Here is a 14,521-nt window from a genome sequence, read left to right as displayed (position 1 = left end):
CTCATTCCAATTTTTCCACTAGCTCAATGTGTGACCTTGGGTAAGTCTTTGGGTATATTTCCTCATCTATAAAACAAAGAACTGGGCTTGATGATGTTGCAGATTCCTTCTAGATCCACCTTTTCATGAATTGGGTATGAGAGTAGTTTGCAAGGTAATACATAAAAATAACTGGGGCTATTTTAAAAATGGACTGCTAAGCTACTTTCAAAGTTTTAAAGTTGCAGATCATTTGTAGAGGAAGTTTCCTCAGTGGAAGTTCTCTATGACAATAAAATCAAAGCCTGAATTAATTAAATGAATAGATGTTACTAAATGAGCTGCATCAATTAAGGGAAAGCTCAGGATATTTCTCAGAGAGGTCTACCTTGACCCCAGCTCTGAAGGATACAAAAGATGTTGATACACAGAGAAGAATAAACAAATTTTTATTCAAAAAGTTTAAAAAAACACCTAAATTGTGCTGCTTATACATTTGTTAATTTTGTATAGGTGAAATAACCTCAAGTATTCTACCTGAATGGCTATCTACTCTTCAATTTATAAGTAATATAAGATGCCTTGCCTATACCATAGTTCAGTGGCCTAATGGGCCAAATAAATAATTGCTAATTGCGTGACATTTTCTCCTTTCTAGGCCACAAGTTTTGTTTTGTTGTTTTTTATCTGTATGATATGGACACTAAACCTGATGATTTCATAGTTAGAGCCAGTTTTAATTCCTTTGTAATTATGGCACTCAGTGCCTAGTAGCTCAGAGAGTGCTGGCCCTGGAGTTAAGAAGACCTAGGTTCAAGGGAGAACCTCAAAGAACTGATGCAGAGTGAAATGAGCAGAACCAAGAGAACACTATACATGGAAAGTAAAACATTGTGGAACAATCCAACATAATGGACTTTGCTACTAGTAGCCATGCAACAAGCCAGGACATTCCTGAAGGACTTATGCTAAGAATGCTAACTATATTGAGAGAAAGAACTATGGAAGTAGAAATGCAAAAGCAAAACATATGACATCACTTATCACATGTATACATGGGCATGTGATTTGGTGTTTAGGCTTTTAAAAATTGCTAGCAAAAATGAATAACATGGAAATCGGTATCAAGTGATAACATTTGTACAACCCAGTGGAATTGCTTGTTGGCTCTGGGAGGGGCAAGGGAAGAGGGGAGGAAAAGAAAATGAAACACATAAAACTTGAAAAAATATTTAAAAAAATAAACATTAAAAATCTAAATATAAAAAATAAGAACAAGCAAAACAAAAAATAAACATGTCAATATTAATATTATGATATAACTATTAATAAATATTAATCAACCTTTAGAAAAAAAGACCTAAGTTCAAAATTAGCTTCAGACACTAGCTGTGTGTCTCAGACCAAGTTACTTAACATCTATCTGCCTCCTTAACTGTTTTTTTGTGAGGATCAAATGAAATATCTGTAAAAAGAATTCCTAGCATGTAGCATAGCAGGTACTTAATAAATGCTTGTTTCTTTCATTCCTTCTCTTCATTATGTGTCTTTTTAATGCAAATAGAAACCCTATACTGTAGAAGTTGCCCCATATCCTTTTGGAGTTATACAATATCTTCTTGTACACAGAAATTCTTTTGGGGTCACATCTGTCCATACAACATGGGGAAATACTGCCAAAGCCCAGAATTATTTCTTCTCCAGATTTGTCTTACAGTGTGTTTTCTAATAGACAGTGTAATTACTAAACTGATATCTAGTATTATTTTATTCATGGTGTTACATAGCGAAAGAAGATTCAAATAAAGGATGTCAGCCTTATCAAATTAGTGAATAACTCAAAGTAAAGGAGAAGCAGTTGATATTTTGGATGAGAGAAGAAGGCCAAGACAAGCCCTAATCCACTAAGAAAACCTTTTATAGGGGGTACGTGTAAAAGCTCACAATTGTATAGTAGATGTTTGTACCTAAATATAGAATGGAAGAGACAAGATGAGAAAGTAGTTTGTATTTAAAAAGACTTTCAAGGAGGCTGAAAGTTGAATGAGTCAAGAATGTAATACGCCAGCTGCCAAAAGCTGGCCTAAAAATCCTCTAAAATAATAGAACTATCATGTTTGGAATTTGGAAAGTCTACTTTTATATTGGTCAAGCCACATTGGACGTTTAGGAGCAATATTTTATGAAGGTCTTTGACAAGTTGAAACTTTGTGGAGAGGAGGGCAGCTAGGTTGCTGAAGAGACACAAAACTATGCAACATGAAGTTCAATTAAAGAAGATCCTGGGGAAATAGTCCAAGACAAATCATAGAGCAATGATGGATAACCTTTTAGAGATGGAGTACCAGACCCCACCCCCACCCCCAGCTTGAGTTTCAAGCCCCTCCCTGCACTTACCCCACTCAGGGAAAGTAGGAAGCACTCTCATTGGGTTGCTAAAGAGGGGTGGATGATGAGAGGATCATGTGGAAAGGAGAGTGGTCCCAAGCTTCTACTCCCCTCCAGTTATGTGCCACATTGTGAATTATGCTCACCTGAAACCTGGCTCCTCTCCAACCCCACCACAGGCATCACCTTCACCACAGACTCAAAAGGCTATTGTTTGTGCTACATTGTTAGGCAGCATATGAGCCCCCCTACCACCACATTCCCCCAAACCCCACCCCACCCCAGACAGGGAAGGGAGGATGGGAAGCTGGGCAGAGGGGTGGGGAAAGTGGTGAATGTCCTCAGGTGCATGGAAATTTCTGTAATGAGCTCTGGCTGGCAACAATCTGCATGCCTTTTTCGGCATGCCTGTTACAGTTTCATCATCACAGGCATAGAGAGGACACAATCTTCTCACCACCTCCCTATCCCCCAAAGACTTGAAGGGTTGGTATGTACAAAAGAGATTAGATTTGAATAACTGTTTTGGTAGGGTATAAGAACAGAGGATGGAAGCATCTCACAATTAGAAATGTCCAGTAATGCAATGAACTACCTCAGTATGTAGTGAATTCTAAGCTACTAGAAGTCTTCCAGTTGTACAATCTCAATTTATGGTGACAAAGAAAGGATTCCTACTTATAGTTGGAATATATTTCCCCTTCAGTTCCTTCCAACACTAAAATTCTAAGATTCATTGAGTTTCAGTTCTCTCACCTGAAAAGACACTACAGTTACAATATTTACTACAGTTACAATATTTACTACAGTTACAATATTTAACTAACAAGGCTGATGTAAGGATCAAATGAGATAAGATATTAAAATACTACATCTCAGAACAACAGAAGATGAGTGTTAAAAGGGACATCACTAGTCACATAAGCAAGTCCATACCTGAGGAAGAATATTCTTTATTATATAACCAACAAGTGTTCATCCAACCTTTGCTTGAATTCCTTTAGGAAAAATGAACCCCACTACCCCCAAAAGTAGACTACAAATTAGCCTGAAAGGGACAGAAAATCCTAAGTCTGACTATGCTTATTGTTTGAAGATGATATTTAAAAAAAAAAAAACAAACATTTGGTCTAATAATGGAAAATGCTGACTTTAGGCTCTCCTCCAAAAAAGTACTAAGATTACTAGGAAAATAAAACAGGACATAAATTTGTTCAGCAATACACTAACTATTAAGGACTTCCTCTTATTACCATTTAGGATGATAGCATCATCCATAGAAAAAGCAAACAAATCTCTTTAAAAACAAAAATACTCCATATAAAATTTCACAATATTTCATTGTTTTAAAGGGCTTGGTCATGAATAAGAAGTATAAAACATATCACATAGAGGGTTGATAATATGGACAAAGGAGAGTTCTAAAGCCTAGAAGATCCTGCTGCTGCTATTATTACTTAAAATACTTTTTTTTTTTTAAACCCTTACTTTCCGTCTTGGAATCAATACTTGTATTGGTTCCAAGGCAGAAGAGTGGTAAGGGCTAGGCAATGGGGATCAAGTGACTTGCTCAGGGTCACACAGCTAGGAAGTGGCTGAGGCCAGATATGAATAAAATACTTTCTGAAGAAGTATGAACCATTCAATTCGAAAAGAAGCTTAAAGTGAAAAAGACTTAATAAGGCAAACAAGATCGCACACAAAAATCTAAGAAAGAGGAGAAAACAAAAAATAAAGCTTTTCGTTTTCCTTGTTTAGAACTATTCATAAGATCCTAAATTTCTCCAAGACCCTCACAACAGAATCAAGCAAGCCAAAAATTATGAAAATCTTCAGTAAAATTCAAGTGTGCAAAGTGAAATGTTACTGTAAATTCACAGAAACCCAGATGCCAAAGCAGTATGGCACAATATATGGCCAACTAACTCTAAATACTCTTAAAACAAATTCTACATGCCAAGTTTCCTCCACAAGAGATTCATATCTCTTTCCTCTCCACCCTAGTTACTCATGGACAAATATTTACTGGTGACAATGTAGGGAAATATTGATGAGTTCCTCTTTCATATTTGGTATGAGCCATAACAGTGATGCAATTCAGGATGTTAGATTAAATTGATGACAATACTGAAAGGAGACTTATTCCTCCTAAATCCAGGGATGACTGAAAAATGTGGTAGGTCCCACAGTCCTTCTATAAATATAATTATTTCTCCAGGACACTATCATTGACCGTGGTGGTAAAGATCAAATTTATTTTCTAGTCCTGAAGCCCTGTGTATATATAGATCTACAAATTTAAACCCACTACACGAGGACAAGTTCTCAAAAGAATAATATTGATGCTGTAACTATTCTGAGCAAAGAGAAAGATGCAGATTCCTTTCACTCTATAATATGATTTTTTTCTCAGTTATATGCTGAAGTACTATCAGCTACTTTCCAGAGTTGGAAATCAGGACCTTTAGATAGGTGTTCCAGTTCTTCCAGTGCCTTTTAATCTTTGGCCAGCTATTACAATGCAGGGTTTCCATCACTCTATTCATAATTATATGATAAAGGAATACTAAATTCTGAAATGAATATGTTCTTGAAACCAAAGAAGTATTATAATTATTATTTTTGATACAGATATTTTATGGATCTCCTGTAGTTGCAAAGGCTTAAGTAACAAATTAGAATATTAATAATAAACTATATAACACAACAAAAAATCAAAAGTAAATATAACAAAATTATATGGATGAATGAAAAGATAATAGAAGACATCCCTAACCTACATTTTTGTGGCAGCAGGAGATTCATAAGTGTTACACATTACATATGTTTTTGAACTTTCTCAACATATTGATTGATTCTGCTGATATTTTTTCTCTTTAAAAAAAAAAAGCACCAAGCCAACCCTTTATTTAATAGTCATATGAAACAGTTCAGGTTTTTGGGAAGGGGAGGAAGAGAACTATACGGGATATTGTGATGATATAAGAAACAGAAAACAGCAATAAAATTATTTTTAAATTTATTATAGTGGAGATAGCAATTGTTGACAGGACAAATGGCTGGCACTTTGTGTCTACTTTCATTCAAACTGGAGCAATTCACTTAAATTTTTGCCTCTTGGTTTTCTCATTTATAAAATGGGGGAAGTAATAACTGTTCTAAGTTTCTCAAAGTGTTATTGTAAGGATTAAAAGGAAACTACTTTTAAAAGGTACATGCTGAATGAAATTCAAAGAATTTTTAATATTAAACCTCAACTGAAGCCCAGTTATAATTAATATACTTTAAAATAGTCCAGCTAATTGAGAGGATATTTTTCAAATGAGGAATGGCTGAACAAGCTGTGGTATAGGGACGCAATAGAAAACTATTGCACTGTAAGAAATGATGAACAGGGTGAGTTCATAAAAACCTGAAAAGACTTATATGAATTGATACAAGGTGAAATGAGTAGACTCAAGAAAACGGTGTATACAGTAACAGAAATATTTTAAGATGATCAACTGTGAAGGACTAAACATTACCAACAAAACAAGGTTCCAAGATAAGCCCAAGGAAATCATGATTAAAAAAAATGCTACCTACCACCAGAGAAGGAACTGTTAGAATTCAACTACAGACCAAAGCTTGCCATCCCCTTCACTTTATTTCCTTCATGCATATTTTTAAAAAATTATATATGTGCTATGTCTACAGTCATAACATGGGGAATACAGAAATATTTACTGCATGCAAGTACTGATATTATCTACCTCACATTATTAACCACTTTATATGGTGCAGGGAGAAAAAAGGGAGGGAGAGAATCTGAATTGCAAAATATTAGAAAACAATCATCAAACCTTACTTCTACATGTATTTGAAAAAATAAAATCTAATTAAAAAAAAGAAACCTGTCCATTTACCAAGATGGCTTTCTTTGGGCAATGGTTACATGATTATCTACAACTTTTTACAGATTAGCAAAGAAAAAAAGGCTAAAGAATGTTTCAGAGCCAATCAATGCCTCATGGATCACATAATTAGCATAAAATGGTAGTGTTCATTTAATAAAAAACACCTAAAACTTTATCATTCAAGAATCCATAATATATGGTTAACACTTCTGTGGAATTTGGAAATAAAGACTTTCTGAATAAAAATACCACTTGGTACTTTTTTAAGATTTGTGGTTCTAAAAGAAAGGCAAGAATTTTTTTTTTCTAAAAAGAGAGTCCAGAAACTCATGAATATGTTTTACTCATGGTCACTTAAGAGGTTAGATCAGTCTGTGCACCAAAGAGATATCAGGCTATGTCAGCATTAATTTCTTCTTTCAGGAAAACTGTATTTGCTGAAATAACCAAAAGTGAGAAAGGAAAAGTTAGATTGCCCTTTCCCATCATCCTTTAGGCCTTCCTATAGATTACTGAAAAAACTCTTGTTTGCAATGATACAGTGGATTTCTTCAAATAGTAGAAATAAATCCCTAATAGTTTGGGATTTGTTATTTTCTCTCTTTGAAAGTAGAGATATGGAACTATGGGTAAGAATGGGTATGAAACACTTTATATTAGACATTTATTATGAATTGGTTAATTTTGTTGATCTGTTTTTATTTTCTTCTTTAAAACAAAAACAAAAACATTACCTTCTATCTTAAATTCAATAAGAGTATCAGTTCCATGGCTGTAAGGGTTAGGCAACCAGGGTTAAGTGGCTTACCCAGGATAACACAGGTAGAAAGTGTCTGAGGCAAGATTTGAACCAAAGAACTCCCTTCTCCAGGCCTGACTCTCTATCTACTGAGTCACCTAAATGCCCCACCTTCCTTTTTTAAAATAAGGTTCCCTGAATGGGAGAGAGGAAGATGAACAGAAAACAAAAAGATCATTAGGGAATTGTTTTAATAGTTTAGGCAAGAAGTAACAAAGATCTGGAATAGGGTGATAGCAATGGGGATAGAAAGAAGGGAATTTAATCCACAAAATGCAGTACATTAAATTCCATTTTTTTAAAAGCCACCTATAAAACAAGACACTGACCTCACTGTATAAGCTTAAAATATTCATAACAAGAAGCTAAATGATCACTGAAATCTGGATTATTGTTTTGTCCAAAAGGGAAGGAAATAAATTTAGAGAGATCCCACTGTCTTATTTTCCTCATTTTGTACTCAAACTACTCTATCACTGTCTTAAATGTCTCTTACATGCATCAGGGTATCTGGGTAATGTATGGACATTTGTCTAGTCTTCCTTCCCTTCCTGATAAAAAGAACCTGGACATCATTAGGAGCAGATTCAAATACAATGAAAAAAATTTTTTTCTGGCAACTTTTTGCCCTGGAAACAGGTAGTAGATAACCTATTTGTGAACCCTTTATGTAAGCAAGATAAAACATTTGCACCAACAAGAATTCTATTTTCTTACACTAGAAAAAAACATTTTATTAAATGGTCTATGATAATTTCTATAAGGATATTTTTTAAAAAAAGCAATAATTTGGGTAATAAATTTTTAACAACCATTCCAAAAATGCATATATAAGGAATGCTGATTCCTCCAGTAGTAAACTGATTCAGCTGAGGATGTCATTTTTAAATGACATTTTGTTTATCTTTCCATCTGTGAAAATCCAAGGAAAAATTAACAAGAACACTAAAAGGGAATCATAACCTCAAGAAAAAGGCAAGACCTATATAAGAAGCTTCAAAGAATTGAATCTGTGGGTGCTGGCTTCATCATAGATTGATTTTCCTAAAGCCATGTTGGTGAAGACATGGCACATGTGCCTTGGTGTCCTGGAATGAGCTGATCCCTTTCCCCCTTCACTATACTTGAGTACATTTTTCACATGCCTCACACCTCTCTCCACCAGCCCAATGCAAGCACTTCCTTACTCCCCATCTAGGATAATAGGGAGGGTGGTGGTACAAAGTGTTAAGAGGGAGGTTGGGGGGGGTTGGGGTGGGGAGAGACAGGCAGCTTGAAGTTACAGTTTGGGCATTTGATCTCTAAAAGCTTTGCCAAAACTGTCTAGTGTCTGTTCTCTGTAAATTCCATCACTTGCTTTCCTGACTCCTCTTAGAAAGTAAAGGTTGGCAATGCTTCTAAGATCATGCCAAGATTATGTGCCTTGGCATTCTCTGTGGCATGAAGAATATGACTTTGAGTCCATAGGTCCTACAAAACCAGAGACCTAGAGAGAACTCTAGTAGAAACTGAGCATATTTTAGTTAGAGTTTTATATCACAGAAACTTGCACTTTATAAAATATTTCAGCACTGATTACCTGAGATAGGGTTTAGAGTCTCCACCCTTTAAAAAAAGTCTAAACTCAATATTGGTCTAAAGTCACTGTCCTATAAGAAAGTCTAAATACAAAACAGTCTATATTCCTATAGTGACCTCTGTGCAAGTGACATGTCTACTGCAATCTTCGTCTAATTGGATTTTAATAGGTAAGATAAAGAGGATGGTTAAAAATATGTAAAAAATGGAAGCTCTAGTTATTGGCCTTTAAGGAGGCAATGTGTTGTAATCAATAGCAAGCAAGGCTTAAAACCTAGACGACTTCAAATCAAGTCTTGCATTTTTTTGTTGTTCAAGGTTTGGTTTCATTTTTCAGCCACATATCCCCAACTTTCTTCATCACCCAATAAAACATTATGATCGCCAGATCAAGGCATACCTAAGATGCAAATCCTACTCTCCTATTCTATCCTTGTTAGAACAAAGTTCCTTCTCTTATCTACTTTTTCTTTTCTTCCATTTTCTTCCTACCATAATTACTACCTTTGAATCTGTACACTGTCTACTTCATTAGACCCACAGATCTAAGCAAAACCAAATGAAGATTCTAAACATCATTTACACAGATTGATTTAATGGTAGACAGAGGGGGCTCCTTCTGCCCCTTCCTTAAGTATCTTAAACTAAGAATATCTGAAGAATAATCACAATAGAAAAAAATCAAGAGGGGAATTCTGTGGTTAAGTAAGAGTGAAAAGTTTCCAGGCCCCAAGAACAAGAGGACACTTGTGTTTTAACAGGCCCTCAGTACAGTTTCTAAAAGGAAAATTGATAGTAAGAAATGCTGACCTCTTAAACCCTGAGTTTCAGAGAGGGTATACCAGATGGACAGGTAAAGTCCCTAACCTTCTTTCATCCTCCCCGGGGCTGATCTACTTTAGGCAATTGTATGTGAGGCTTTTGTTGCACTGACACAGATGAGCATGTTGTGCATATCTGTCTGCTTTAGTCATATATTATCATTTTCAGCAATGTCAATCAAACAGATTACTTTTCCATAAGTTTTATCTTTTCTTATGCAGAAGATTTTTTAAATGGGAAGTAATTCTAACATCCTTGTAGTCTTCATTCAAGTGTTATATTCATGATTCTTACAAAAAAGAATAAAGGGCCAAGTACAGTAAAACTTCACCAAAAAAAAATCAATACTAACTTTAAGATATTTCCTAAAAATGTGTAGTCTGGCAAGTTTTATCTAGTAAAATTGGAGGTTATTCCACTTTACAAAACTGAATTGTAATTATATGATTTTTAAAGTTTTATGACCACAAAATGAATTTTTAAAAACTTAAGTTGTCTTCTCATGTCTCCTATGAAAAATGACCATAACTGTTTCAATGTAAATTTCTACCTTTTCTTTTTGTAAAAAAAAAAAAGAATATTTTTATAAAATTTGTAGCTCAGTTTGTCACAAATTTTCATATACCCAAAGAGCTATTTTAGCTAAAATGTCTTGTAGGAGGCATAAGGTTTCTTTCACAGTTTTTACTACATTCATCAAAGTACCTATATCAAGACCTTTCAGAATTAACAAATATATGCAGACATGGATCCAGACACTATCAGTAAATTCTATCAGTTTTTATTTTTCAAGACCTATGGGTTAATGCTGGGGTGGAAAAGTGTCAAAATGGTCTGAACCAGTTCAGGCAGGGAATTTTTTCCCCATCATTCCATAGCATTTTACTAAACTCCACAATATACTCCCCAGCCTTGCCTTACACACACATACCAGCAAGAGAGCAGTGTTACCCTCCTCTGAAAAAGTATACTGGGTCACAGTTTATATTTTTATATGATATCTTGCTTGCTAGTAGCTTGAAATCCTTTAGACCCTGGGCCTATGGGTCAATGCTAAAAGGGCATGGCTACTTTAAAAAACCAGCATCTAAACACTGGAATTGAAAACACTAAAAAGAGTGCAGGCTAATGAAGCTACTTACAGCCAACAAGCAGGAACTGAGAGTGCTGCACGGCATCTGCAGCAAGGAGCAGAGGGTGGTTGGTATTAAAAGGCGGTTGCAACTCATTCCACTGAGGAGTTCTAGGGGAATAATATGAGAATATTAATCTTTGAGCTTAATAAGGGCAATGTAAATCACAACTCTTGTCATCAAGTACAATAGCTGGTAGAAATCCATAAAAGGCTTGGAATCAAGAAGTAGAATTTCTTCAATGTGCTAAACCACATAGCCCTAGCTCTAAAAAAGAACAAAAAGGACAGACACATACCCTCCCTCTGCCCACTTCCTCCCAATCAAGCCATTGTCAATGGAACCTAGAAGAAGAGGACCATGAGATTTAGAGAACAGAGATAGTTGTATGATGGTGAGAGTCATTTTTTCATCTGATTTCATTCTATTCCAATGGAGAGTTGTAACTTGTTTTTTTGCAAGCGAGACCAGGCATTTTGGGGCATGATTTTTGTTTGAGGAGACTTCTTTTAAAATTTTAACACCCAACTTGGTTGCTTGTTGGGAATTCCTTATATTTAATAAGAAAATTAACTCAATGACAAATAAAAACCAAGGTGAGAAACAGGTGCATAAAATTTATGACTTTGTTTCTCAATCCAGGTAACATTTATAGTTCCAAAAGGAGACAATCATTTTGGAGATGACAGAATAATCTTAACTGGAACTGGTCACTCCTATAAAGCTAGATGAACCCACTTTTGAGCAGCCCAATCCAGAAATGAGTAACAGTAAAGAATGTAAGAACCTACAGAAATCAATCGAACAATATTTTAAAATGTCAAAAGCTCAGGCATCATTTTCATACATAATTTTGTTTCCTTTTCTCCATGAAATTTTCCTGTCTCTCTTGGAAAAAATTGAACTCTGAGTTATTTCTAAGATATTTTCCCTCCTTCTTTATGGGAATCTATCCTGATAACAATTAGGACACACTTCAAAATGGGACACTGATTATTTAACTAATAGGACTACAATGGTAAGACTGTTTCTAATTCACATTCATAAGGAATTCCTTTAAAGGATAGCCTCCAGTCCTCTTCTATTGGATTGCAGTTCACTTAAAGGCTGGCTTTGTGCCACTGCAGGCCTTTCAATGAGCATGTGACTGGTGAACAGAGCAGTAACAAGTTTTAACATGTGTAAGGGAACAAAAACCCCAGGGAAGGGAACAAATGTTAAGATATTATGGAGAAAGGCAGGAGGTTCTACCTCACTAGAGTCCAACTGGCCCGAGGAGATGTCACCATTTCAAGGGGGGTATCATCACTGATCTTGGGGGCAGTGCTGAGTGGTCGAGGTTCCAGTACATGTTCCACAAGTGTCCCATAACAACTGATGATGTACAAGGACTCAACCACAAATTGTTTGGACTGATCTGTGCAGAGAAAGAAATAGAATCTGGGTTAAGGACAAGAATACAATGAGGAACAAGACAAACCCACTGTGGCAAAGTAGAGGACACTCTGATCCTTTTAAGTTTTCTACCTGTTCTGAATGTTCTAGAAGCTACTCTTGGACACCCCTGAATAGTCATGATGAGGAAAGCTATCACATGGCCAACTCCATCAGTCTTTCACAATTTAAGTCAAATACCCAGTAAAAGATGAAAAATTATAATAAATATCTCCATATAAGTAACATAAAATCCCAGCTAACTGCCCATTTACTTTCAAGCAATATGAAATACAATCAAATTCTGCTACAAAGAATGCCCTGTTGTTCAAATTTTGTTGTGATGACATTCTGACAGCATTAAAAAAAATTTAAATACTGTCAGGAAGGAATTAAATATGATGAATCAAAACTGGAATAAACTGAGTTTTAGTGGAACAAGTTTTTGAGGCTGAATAGCGCAGAATTTGTGCTCACCTATTCCTACCTTATGAAGAATCTTTCATCCACACAAAAATTTTTTGAAGTTCCTAGAAATGAAGAAACTACACTCACTCTCTCCAAATCCTCAAACTTGACTACTCTCAGTGTGATCATTTGCCTTCATCTTAAAAGTAGGCAAGCCAAACTCAGGGAGATCAGCAGCTAAATATGTTGCTACAAATGGCTTTCAAGTGAGTACACATGTCCCCACCACTGCAACAGGTCTAGTCCTGCATCTCAGGTTTTACAGTAAACCTAATAGCAAATAAAAAAATCTCCTATAAATGCTGGTTGGGTCACCCTATCTCTAAGCCAGATGAGTCAATTACACTGCCAATTTGGGGGAATTGGCTGATAACTAGCCAGCAAGATATAAAGGAAAAGCAAGTTAAAAGGGTAATTAGAATAGCAGGGAGAAACACTGAAAAATGAGCTTCACAGAATGTCTTAACATGTAACAAAAGGTCCTTCAGATACCATCACTGTAGCAAAGGAGGTAACAAAAAAATTAAAGATGGGATAAGGAAATAGAAGACTTTCTGACTTTACTGTATTCTCTTCCATTTGTGCAGGGAATTTGCTGTGACCCAGATCAGGTTTCCCAGTATAGGGTCACTGAACAGAGATAACAAGAGAAAGGGTGGAAGTCTAATGGCCACTTTTAAGCTTAGGCAAGTGAAGAGGCATGTCAACTGTAAGCTTACCAAACAGGTGTTTCAAAAAGACCCAAAACTTTGCAGCCTACTTTAGGAGAGAAAGAAAAGGAATGTAAAGAAGTTGTGTCTCCAAAAAAAATCTTTTTAGAGTTGCAGATATAGTATGAAAACTGGTTGAATTAAAATCAATAAAAACTTATTAAGTGAATAGTTTTGTGTAAGGCACTATGCTGAAGACAGAAGATAAAAAGATGAAAAAAGGGTCCTATAATTAAAAAAAATCAAATAGGCAAATAAGTTTGAAAATAATTAGGTTAAAGAATATTTATGTCCTGTCAAACTATTCTGGTAATACCTGAGGCTGATGAGCAAAGGAAGGGCAAGGGAAATCTAAAACAACTGCATGGAGGAGATGCCACCTGAACCTTAAAGTAAGCAAACAGGGGGAAGTGGCAGCAAGATAGCACAATGGATAGGGTGCTAGGCCTTGATTCAGGAAGACCTGGGTTTAAAAGATGTCAAAATCAGAATTTGTTATCTTCCCCCATAACCCTACCTCCCCCCTTCCCTATTATAGTAGAGGGCAACATCATCCTCTCAGTCCCTCAGGATCACAAACTAGATGTTATCTCCACTCCAATCTCTCACCCTTCAAAATCCAATCTGTTGCCAAGGTCTGTCAATTGTGTCTTTACAACCTAACTAGAATATATCCCTTTCTCTCCTTCTACCACTGTCACCATATTAATATAGGTCCTTAATCACTAACTCCCAGTATACTGTAATAGCCCACTGGTGTGTCTGCCTGCCTTAAGTGTCTCCCAACTCAAATCTATCCTCCCATTACCCACTAAAGTGATTTTCCTAAAGCATAAGTCCTACAGGTGCTCCATTATCTCTAAGAAGAAATAGAAAATGCTGTTTGCCATTCAAAGCCCTTTTATAAACTTTATAATGCCCTCCCTCAAATAATGAAAAAAAATGTGAAGAATGGGGGCCTAGTAGTACCAGATCTTAAACTGTACTTTAAAGCAGAGGTTATCAAAACAATATGGTACTGGCTAAGAAATAGGAGGGTGGATCAAAGGAATAGACTAGAGGTAAATGACCTTAGTAAGTTAGTGTCCAAAAACTCAAAGATCCCAGCTTTTAGGACAAGAATTCACTATTTGACACAAACTGCTAGGAAAATAATAAAGGAAAAATTAGGTTTAGATCAACATCTTATATACTATACCAAGATAAATTCAAAATGGGTAAGTGACTTAAATATTTAGAGTGAAATCCTAAATAAATTAGGTGAACATAGAATAGTATACCTGTAAGATCTATGGGAAAGGAAGGAATTTAAGA

General features: G+C 35.7%; 1 protein-coding gene across 1 annotated transcript in view; it reads right to left on the bottom strand.

Annotated features, from left to right (window-relative positions):
• The window catches only part of BCAS3 (BCAS3 microtubule associated cell migration factor), a 957,541-nt gene that overhangs the window by 416,090 nt on the left and 526,930 nt on the right, over positions 1 to 14,521 (bottom strand). The window contains exons 20-21 of the mRNA XM_056814655.1: positions 11,847 to 12,012; positions 10,605 to 10,705 (exon numbers count right to left, since the gene is read on the bottom strand). Coding sequence (XP_056670633.1) covers positions 10,605 to 10,705; positions 11,847 to 12,012 — 267 coding nt within the window. The remainder of the gene's footprint in view (positions 1 to 10,604; positions 10,706 to 11,846; positions 12,013 to 14,521) is intronic.

Source organism: Monodelphis domestica, chromosome 2 (assembly GCF_027887165.1).
Source record: "Monodelphis domestica isolate mMonDom1 chromosome 2, mMonDom1.pri, whole genome shotgun sequence".
NCBI classification, from domain to species: Eukaryota; Metazoa; Chordata; class Mammalia; order Didelphimorphia; family Didelphidae; genus Monodelphis; species Monodelphis domestica.
Note: the sequence above shows the minus strand (reverse complement) of the source record. Positions and strands in the feature narration are given on the sequence as shown.